General features: G+C 33.0%; 1 protein-coding gene across 1 annotated transcript; it reads right to left on the bottom strand.

Annotated features, from left to right (window-relative positions):
- Positions 1 to 1,059: 1,059 nt before the first annotated feature.
- Positions 1,060 to 4,366, bottom strand: LOC141606493 (receptor-like protein EIX2). The gene is made up of 2 exons (XM_074425640.1): positions 3,776 to 4,366; positions 1,060 to 2,934 (listed from the first exon to the last, which is right to left on the bottom strand). The coding sequence occupies exons 1-2, from the start codon at positions 4,089 to 4,091 to the stop codon at positions 1,157 to 1,159; spliced, it is 2,094 nt and encodes a 697-aa protein (XP_074281741.1). The 5' UTR covers positions 4,092 to 4,366; the 3' UTR covers positions 1,060 to 1,156.
- Positions 4,367 to 11,088: the final 6,722 nt, after the last annotated feature.

Raw genomic sequence — 11,088 nt, 5'->3', positions numbered from 1 at the left:
TACAACACTCACTAATTGAAAAGCAAATGATTTGATAAAAAGATAGACTGGAATTTGGTAAACTTGCACTGGGCCACTATGACGTTTACAAATCATGACGTCTCTGATACAATTCATTGTAATTACTTACTCCGTATTAAACATGTGACACAGGTACTGAATCAGACGGATACAAATCACACATGTTAGAGATGATTAGACAATATTAGACAACTACTATCAAACATTATTGCCAATCAAAATTTTAGAAGAGGGTAAAAAATTATTTAACAATAAACCCTAATAGGCTAATACAATCCTTTTCTGATACCACATGTAAGATAAATTAATAGGATCATTGTATATGGTACATATCTTTAGCGGAAGCTATTATCGGATCGTCTCGAGTGCACAATAATAATAAGATGATTAGTATACTAGGATCTTCTCCTCCCTCTTCTAGGTTTCCTTATGATGACAATCAATGGGGCATGTCAACCCAATAACCTATTTATATAAGTTAGAGGTATTCTAAACATGAAGAGAGACCTAGGCATAATAGAACTGTATTTGGGCCCCCCAATCAGGCTACCGACGGTATAATAAACAGGCCCTACACTTATCAGCACCATCATACTATATACTTAACCGTACTGACTAAGACAGACCTAGGCCCAATGGATCATATAACTGTAGTGAGCTTTACCGGTCACATTCAACCCGTTTTAATAAATAAGAAAACCGACTAATGAAAGTCCAAATCCAACACTTTATTGATGGCTCTTTCGGAACAAAATATGTTCTATTTACGTATTTGTAAATTGTAACGAGCTCCCTTAAGCTAACGAAAACTGAATCGTAGTAAACAATCAAACATTCGAAGCAAGATGCGAGCACATAACTCGAACTCTTGCGCAAGTTTAAGAAAATGTATAATTAACAAAAGTATGTAGCTCATGAGAAATTTAGAAAACCATATACATACATGTTGTTTTTCTCGTCATACCTCTCTGCAGCCGAACAGTGCATTTACTCATCGGAATTGTGGTGCTTATGCATGTTACAGTCACTAGGTGCGTAAGTGTGGAAATATTACTCGCTTTATTTAAAATACGGGGTACACAATTACATATCATACAATAATGAAACAACTTTGGCTATAATTTCTTTAACTTATTCACATGATCTTGTCTTTGATGTTGTCAAGGAACCGGAAATAGGCATACCTCCAGGATGTTTTGATAACTAAAGTGCCACAAACTCCCCAAAACCCGACAATAAGCCCAAGCACCACACTTATGTACAACCCAAGGAAAAAATCAAAGTCGTCATCCTTGTTTTGCACACTAGTAATATCTCCCTTGGGTACATTGGAAGGCGCTTGATCTTTTGAACAACTTGGGAGTGGCGCACCACAAAGCCCCGCGTTTCCTGCATACGATGACGCATCAAAGCTCTGTAACTGAGTGCTAACTGGAATTTCTCCGAACAAGTTGTTGTTTGACACATTCATGACATCGAGAGTAGTTACTTTGGCTAGGCTTATTGGAATTTCTCCGCTGAGATGGTTGTTTGACAAATCAAGAAACTCTAATGCTGTCAAGTTTCCGATTTCTAGTGGAATGTAACCACTCAAGTTGTTTTTTGATAAGTCCAGGGCACCTAGTGCAGTAAGACTCGATATTCCATTTGGAATTTCCCCGCTCAACTCGTTACTTGAAAGATCGATATATTTAACATATATAATCGTTTCTTTGAAGCTCTGCTCCTCCCTTTTCCATGAAACAATTACAGTTTCACTTTTTCTAGGTTCAATTTCAACACCACTAATAAAAGGGGTATGTAGATATATTCCATCAAGATAATAAGAACCCCACTCGGCGTTTTTTATCCCTTTCAACAATGTAAAATTACCAATGCAATAGGGGAGTACACCTGAGAGGTGATTAATTGCAAGGTCTAATATTTGGAGATTGTTGAGTTGGCAGATACTTTCAGGTATCTCTCCAATAAAATGGTTTTTCCGGAGGATAAGAGCACCTAGTCTTTGAAAAGAATTACCAATCCATGATGGTATGTTCCCACTAAATGAATTGAATCCTAGATTTAGGAATTTCAAGGATGTCAAACTCTCAAATGCGATCGGGAATGGTCCTGAAAAGTTATTGTTATACAGGTACAAGTATTCTAGTATTGACAGGGTACTGAATGATTTGGGCATACTTCCGGAAAATCTATTATTTTCCAAGTGTAGGCTCATTAATTGATAAAAATTCATCCAACAATCCGGAAGCTCTCCGAAAAACAAGTTATTAGATAAGTCAAGATCTATTAACCTACTTTCAGTTTTGGGACATAAGAGATTAGAGCAGTTAGAAAACCTATTATCATTAAGGAATAAATAGGCTGCGCTTGCAAAACTTGATGGTACAACACCTTCAAACAGATTTGAACTCAAGTCTATTAGTGGATAATGATATGAAAAGAAAGGTTTATGCTTTTGTGGCAGATTTGGGAGCATTCCGTAAAGCTGATTATTAGACATATTCAAGTACATAAGATTGGTGGATAATGTGTTCCAAAAGGAAATATGAATGCTGTCAGAAATGCCCGTATTTGAAACATCAAAGTACGAGAAATTTGTTTGCAATAGAAGCCACTTTGGAAATCGTGGGCCTAACTTGCAGGATCGCAAATGGATTACATCTAGCTTAAATGGAGGAATCTGATCCTCCTCAATGCTTATCACCAATCCCGGGTTATCTTGCAAGATAAGTTCACGTAAATGTACGAGGCTTAAGAAAAAAGTATGAGTAAGAGTATCTTCTAAAGAATTGGAAGACACATCCAATGTCTCAAGCATGGTAAGTTGTCCAACACCTAAACTAAGCTGACCTTTAAGCAGGTTATCACCAAGGTATAACTCCCTCAAAGAGGATAATGAGCCGATGTCATCTGGAATTCCACCAAAAAAACGATTATAGTTCAAATCAAGTACTAACAGGGATTTGTTATTACACTTAACTAAAGAATGAACAACATTACTTAGCTCATCAGTGAAATTATTATCCCTAAGGTTGAGGTTTTCCAAGTTGCATAACTTACCAATGATTTTGGAAACACTCCCCTGAAACCAATTTCCAGAAAGAGAGAGATATGACAGGTTATGAAAATTCTCAAATTCGCTTGGGATGGGAACTTCAAAATAATTACCGGAAAGGTCAAGATGTACAAGTTGGGTAGTGATTCTAGGCAACTTGAACAACCACTCGAATATTGAACTGTTATAGAAATAATTACGAGAAAGGCTGATTGTATGGAGAGTGGTTGAGGAATTAACATATGATAGTGATAATGGAATTCTCGTTGGAAGTTGACAGTCATCCATACGAAGAACACGCAATGAATGTAAATTATTAACAATTGGAATCCAATAAACTCAAATCAAGATATCAAACTTAGATGAGATTTGAATTTCATAATTAATATAAACTCAAATCAAGATATCTCAACAAACTTAGATGAGAAATGTGTTTGGTTCAATTTTGGGGTATGGGGTTAGAAAATAATCAAAGCTAAAAACAAAAACAATATTTTTAATAATAATTTTTTACTATTAAATCCTGAATTTCAAATAAATATATAAAATATTTTTTTTACAATTGTTTTTCATAACTAATAAAAGCATAAGATAGATCCAAAGTTGTTAACTTAGAGAGATTACCCAACTGATGAGGTATTTTTCCAGAAAAGTAATTACCACTCAGGTTAAGATGTTCCAAATGTTTTAACTCACCTAGGGAAGGACTCACTTTACCTTCCAGCCAACCGACATCACAACCTACTAAACTGAGATTAACGACATGACTGGTTTGATCACTACAGACGACCCCAGTCCATCGGCAACAATCTGTGTGGCTCCCCCAAGAAGTAAGCAGCCCACTTGTATCATTTGTGATGCCGTGTTTGAATTGGAGGAGGGCATCCCTCTCTGTATCGATACATTGGATGTGATTAGTATGGTTACGACCGAGGTCATCAGCGTGACATATAAAAGGGGAAAGTACAAGCCATGAAAGTACAATGAGTATAAGGTATAGGAATGGTTTCATTTTGTGGTGCAAGAATGAATTAGTTTTGAGTTATCAAGCTGTTAGTCTGGGTCAAGGGTATATATATATATATACATACAAAAAACTACTGTCCTTCGGTTCTGACACTTCCAATTACTTCAAAAATTACACCAAGCAAAGACGTGTGAACGAGGGGTAGAGTAAGGATTAAGCCGTAAAGTAGTGTCTTGTTCAATCAGCGTCGAAGACCAAGACGTAAGACAATTCAAGTCCTGTACAACACTTTCATAGACAATTCTTCATGGTTTAATTAATTTGCATTAAGATAAACATTCTCCATGGGAATCGATATATTATTGAAATTTCATGAATATCAAATATTGAAATTTCTTCATGAATATCAAATATTGAAATTTCTTCATGAATATCAAATATTGAAATAAATTGATTGATTGAATTGGGGATAAATGATTTTGGAATTTGGGATTTTAGGGTTTGGAAAAATTTGAGACTTTAGGAAAATTGATTGAATTGGGAAATTAAATGAGGGCAATCTTAGTATTTAGCGCAAATCGTCTTTTAATAAGATGGAAAATAAGAAAAATAATGATCGGGGTAAAAATAGTGAACGGGGAATATATATTGAAGTTCGGGTTTATTTAAAAAACTGTAAATACCTGGTGGTAATTTGTAAAAATAGGCAAATTCGTAGTGGTTATTTGTAATTTTTCCTAAACGTTTTTCAAAATATTAAATTTGTACTAATTCCGTTCCATTTTTATTGTCATACTAGTTGGAAAGCCCGTGCGATGCACGGGGCTCCCATTAGGATTATCTGTAAAAATATATTCTTAAGTTAATAAAAATGTTCTATTATGTTGTCATTGATGAAAAAAATTCGTGATTGGTATAGATGATAATTGATGAATTATTAGTGTTTTTAGCATAAAAGTTTTGCCATCAATTAGTATAACATCAAGTGACATAGTTATAGTATGTCGCTAGTTTTTTCATTGTTCTGTGCACAACCGGTTTTTAATTAAATACAAAACGCTTTCTCTATAAACATGGTGGAGCTCATTAATATGAACCTTTAATAACGGAGACATATCTTTATGAGTTTTGCAAATTATTTTATAACTACGTAAAATGAATGATGTTACAAAAAAAAAAGCGGTATCAAAATTATATATATTTAGTGCGTTGAGAGAAAATGTTAGATCTCTTACGACATATTTTTACCTTGACTATTTACAATTAAGAGTATTTGCTCTTTATAGACATCTCGCAATATCTCTGATTCTATTACATAGATCGCACGAGCACCTAGTAGTATTATCGTGACAATATCGTTAGTAGTTTGTCATTTTTTAAAATAGTTGGGTTACCAAGTTAATATAATGGCAGTCTCACTCTTACCCTGTGGATATCCATCCACCCGAAATTAAATGGGTGGGATATGGATGACGAATTTTTTTCGAATTTAGGGTAGGATATGGATATGGGTGAATTTAGGGTGGGATATGGATTATCGTCTCTCACCCGCTTAACCACCCTGTGGATATCCGAAATTAATATTTATAATTAATTTTTTATTAAGTTAATAATTATTTTGGTCATTAATGATTTCCTTCAAAAGTATATTTTTTTATCGAAATTTTACTTAATTTTAATATCATCTTGTTATTTAGGAAAAGTAAAACTTGTATTTATGTGGATATTGTTATTTTCACTAATCAAAGTAACTTACTTTTGTTAGTTTAATCAATAATATAATGCGTTGGTGGTTTCTTTGTAGTTGGAGTGACGTATTTGTATGGTCACTTGCTTTGCAAAGACACTTTGTTGTTGAATATATATTGGGTTGCTATTTTCTAACACATATTGTTACTTGAATTATGTATGCCTTTTAATTTTATCGCTACAATTTTTTTACGATATATTATCTTAATATTTTATAAGCTGTAAAAATATCCAACGGATACCCGCTTCACCCGGTGGATATGGATATGGATTGATGAAAAAATATTAAATGGATGAGGGTGGGATATGGATGACCATAAATTAAATGGATATGGATATGGCTCCACCCCATCCATATCCCACCCATTGCCATCCCTAAATTAATAATGTCAGTTAGTAGTATATATTTTATGGCACCGCTAAAAACGTTATTTTACGTTACCATGGTCTGGTAATAGAAAACGATTAAATTTAACAAAAGTCAAACTATACTAAAAATGGAAGCAAACAAAATTTTGGGGGTTGATTTAAATGATGACAGATTAATTTTCAGTTCCTATAACAAAAACGCAACGAAAGCGTTGTGGCATTTGGTATTTAACTATATCAGTTGTATACTAACATTCAGAGATATATTTCGATTATAGAGTTACCATTCTTATTGACTTAGCACCATCTATTTTTTACCGAAATAATCTTTGACTACTTGTCCCTAAAAACTTCATGCAAAATATATAATACGACATCTTAATTTAGTAAATTATGAAAACTTCTTTGTAAACAATGTCCTTCTTGTGGCCTTGATACATTTGGTCTCTATCATCGATGTAGAACCTTAATCTCTCGGATGACGTTGTTCTTGAAACTACATAAAGCTGGCCATTAATAAAAATTGGTTTTGACAGGTAAATTTAAACATGATTTAGTGACTCTCCCTAACTCTTGTTTATTGTTATAGCACATCATTAGAGCCGACAAACAATGACCCGACACGAAAATACGACAAGAATCCGACACGAAATTAACGGGTTTTGGTTGACATTTAACGACCCATTTATGTAGTTGGTCGACACGAACACGACACGTGATTTAATTGGGCTAGGTTTGGGTTGAGCACTCTACACACAAACCCGACACAAATAACCTATTTATAAATTAATCCCAAGTTTTCTTGATCCTCACATAAATATACTTACACTTTCCAAATATGACAGGACACGAAAATACGACACGAAATTAACGGGTCAGGGTTGAGGTTTGATGACCTATTAATGTAACTGGATCAACACGACACGAGATTTAATTGGGTAGAGTTTGGGTTGAAGAGTTAGTTACCCATTTAAATGTGACACCTGAACTCGACACGACCTGATCTATTTGTCACGTCTACATAGCATGACCTGAACGTATATTGTCTCTGCTTAAGAACGAAAAGAATCTTTGTTTGTTTCTGAGTAAGTCATTACTATCCCAGAGTACAGTACCTTTTGCCGATTTTGGAACCCGTAAGTATCTTCCCTTCTACTATGAATTTTCCAAGGTGGCTAATAATAAGACAGGTCCCGTTAGATAATCTTCTTACGGAGTTAATGCTCCTCTACAACGTAACCGACATACCACACTTAGTAGAGCATATTATTATGAGTTATATTAAAAAAATTCATCATGTATACTCTCTCCTCTTCTTAAACTATTCCACCTTGCTTCTTAGAGGTCAAACTTTTATAACTTTGACCATTAATATGTCGAAAATCATGATCAAACTTCCGCAATAACGATTGTGTAGAAGCAATACGGAAGATCATTGCGAAGAAGATTAAATACATTTAGTGTGAAATTCCTAAGAGGATGAATCTTACTCCCAAAGTCTACACCAACTAAAATACCCGACCAAATCTCGCATAATGAAAACAAAAACGACGCCTAAAAGTAAGGATGCCAAATGGGGGATAAGACATGACGAATGTAGGCCTTCTCATACCCGTATTTAATAGAAAAATTCCATGCCCTACTTGTCGCAAGTAAAAATTTTCAAAACCATAACTGCTTCAACTTTGGGAGATCTTAAAATAGTGTCGTTCCATTTAAATGTCATATACTTGTCTATTCTATAACTTTCTCAAATAATTCTGATATTATTTTACCCATATATAACACCCATGGTCGGCAGGATTTAAAATTCAGTTTGAGTCTAAAACTTTATTTATATTCGCTACATCCAAGACAAATGCGGTATAGTTGGACACTTGTGATGTGTTTCCTTTTTGATCAAATTAATTTGCTTTTTTCTTATTGTAGAGCTAATAATAATTTTTATTCTTTGAACTAACTACTTATTTATTTCATTTTCCTCATGATTTTGGAGTATATATATGTACCTTGTGTTACAATGCCTAATTGCTAATATTTATTCTGAACCAATAGCTATAATGGAGATTATAAAATTAAAAATAGAACTTGAGATCAACTACTAACAATAGGGTCAAAAATAAGTAAACATTGGCAAAAAAAACATCAAGAAGTAATTAATTAGATTTCAGCGTAATTAGTAGTTTGACCAAGCAATCTACTATTTTTTTGTGTTTGGTAAACGGCGTATTCTGATAGCATATTGTTCGGAATCTACTGTTTTTGAATATGCTGCTATTAGCAGCATATTGCATTAGCATATTCAATTTATTCATGAAACCATACTAATTATCCTGAAATCTGCTAATTACCAAACACTCTTTTCTAATTCTACTAATTTGTCTGATAGTCAAACCTGCTACTAAAATCTGCTAACCGTGTTCTGCTAACGTTATCCGCTATCATGAATCTGCTTCTGCTGTTTGCCAAACAGGGGCTTAGGCTTTATTTCAAAGAAATTAGTTTTTGAGCAAAATTTCATTTATCTTAATTTTTTTTGTAAATATTTGATAGATAAATTATTTGCCAAAATAAGAGTAGCATGTGAGAAATAAGTTACCTGTTTTTTTATTCATTCAATTTATTATATTAAATATAGAGAACTTATTATGTCCTTTTATATCATTTTACCAAAAAAAATAGCTACTTTCGATTAGTTTGCCAAACATTTTTGGCTTAATCAATTAAATTATCACGTCTTAGTTTTCAATTACCTTTTAAGCTACATTTTTAGGTTTCAGTTAACTTTTCAGTTAGTATGAGAAATGAAATTTAAGATATAGTAGAGTTAATTATATTTTATTCCCTTTTGAAATCCACATTTTAAAATTTACTTCCTTTTGAATTTTTTTGCTAAAATTACTCCCTTAAGTTTCATTTTTTCCCTAAAATTGCTTCAAAACTTCAATTTAAGTGACTTATTTTCTTTGTTTTTGAACTCTCCCTCCTTGTCTACATAGTTATACCTTAAATTGAATTTTTGAAGTAATTTTAGGAAAAAATGCAACTTGGGAGTAATTTTAGCGAAAAATTTCAAAAGGGAGTAATTTTAAAAATGTGAATTTTAAAAGGGAGTAAAATCTAATTAACTCGATATATATGAAAAATGTTTATATTATAATTAAAAGACCATATAATTAGTTACATTGTGTATTTTGAGTATCACCTATTTATATTAGAATAATCTTATTAAATAATTTTAATCTACTTATATTAGGATAACTTTATTAAAATATTAACAAATCTACTTTTATTAGGATAATTTTATTAATTTTTTTTTCGAAATCTACTCTTGTTTGGAATTCTAAAAAAGTTGGACTCTCTAATATCACTTGAAAAGTTCCTGCTTTATATATATGTATTGACTCTCCATTTTTCCATTTGCAAATTTCGGTATGGAATTTTGGAAAAAAGAGGACAATAAAATGGAAAGAAGGGAGTAATTATTTTCTCTAGTATCTTTCTTTGAAAGGCCGTTAAATCAAAATAAAGGCCGCTTTAGAGGAAAGTCGTATAATAATTCCCTTAATATCAATATTGAAATTTCTCCATTTTTTGGGTAGGTTTCATAAACGTCACTGCTAAAGAAACAATATGTGTGTTGTTTTGTTCATTTTTCTTCTTCATTTTTTTTGGTGGAGTCCATAAATTTCTTCCAACTGGCCAAAGACTCAAGCATTTTGGTCATATTAGTCAGTGGAGTATATTTCCTCGGACGCACCCTCAAGGCCAATACCTCTATTCTTTGATGTAAAACTAATTGGAATTCTTATGTTTGTTTTGACTAATAAAATATCAGCGGAACATAACGTGTTTTTGTTTGATTTTGTATGATAAATGCACGGAAATAAAAGAGATTATGATTTAGTTGTGAAAATCTCGCAAGATTCTCAACTAAAACTAGAGTTAAACTCGCCATTTCGCAGGACGCCTTGATTAACTCGGATAAACGTGATAGCTCTCAACCCTCGCAAGGACGTCGGACACTCAAGAAAACACTCAACCTTGCAAGGAAGAATTTGTATTATTTCACTTTCGCAAGAATGAAATAACGATCCTAAAGCTCGCAAGCTAAAAGAACAAACACAAGCATAAGCTCGAAATCTCTCTATTATTGAATGTCTAAAATCGAATATAACCACCTCTAATTATACTATTACAACTCCACATCCTAAATTAACTAATTAAGAGATATTAACTAAAAAAATAAAATTAACAGCTTTAACGAGTTTTAGGAAATTAGCAAGCTTTCCTAATTTTATTCAAAATTAAATAAAATAAGCTAAAACAAACTTTACACCATCACGACTTTGAAATCCGTGTTACCCGCACGCCAAGTAATCACATTGGCACGTGTAGAAATAAGGGGGAGTTTGTTACGGAGGCATATGTGGGCTGCATTAATAAGACTTTTACACTTAAATGATTCAAGACCACGAAAGACGACGACTTGGACTATTCATGTCCACGCCTAACTAGGGATGGCAATGTTAAACCCGATTCACTTACTTATTGGATCACCGATCCATATCTAAACCCAATCATATTCAAAATTTTAAAATCCTTACTCGATCCATTATACTTTTTTCAAATTCATACCCACCCAAAATCCATAACCGATCCACCATATAATCCCAAATCCAATTCAAAACTTGATTTATACTATATAAAAAATTTATCTAATATGAAAAAAACTCGATATTTCGAGCTTAATAAAGCCTAAATTTTGAAAAATATTTGATAGGATCGGGTTCGGGTATGAATGGATCGGGTTTGGATATGGTTTGGGTTTTCCAATGGTGAATTTGGATATGGGTTTTTAAGTAGTGGATTGTTTATGGATTTTTAAAAGGTGAATTTGGATCGAATTTTTTTGATTCGGGGT

This window comes from Silene latifolia, chromosome 10 (assembly GCF_048544455.1).
Source record: "Silene latifolia isolate original U9 population chromosome 10, ASM4854445v1, whole genome shotgun sequence".
Taxonomy (NCBI): Eukaryota; Viridiplantae; Streptophyta; class Magnoliopsida; order Caryophyllales; family Caryophyllaceae; genus Silene; species Silene latifolia.
This window is presented reverse-complemented; position numbering and strand designations above follow the sequence as displayed.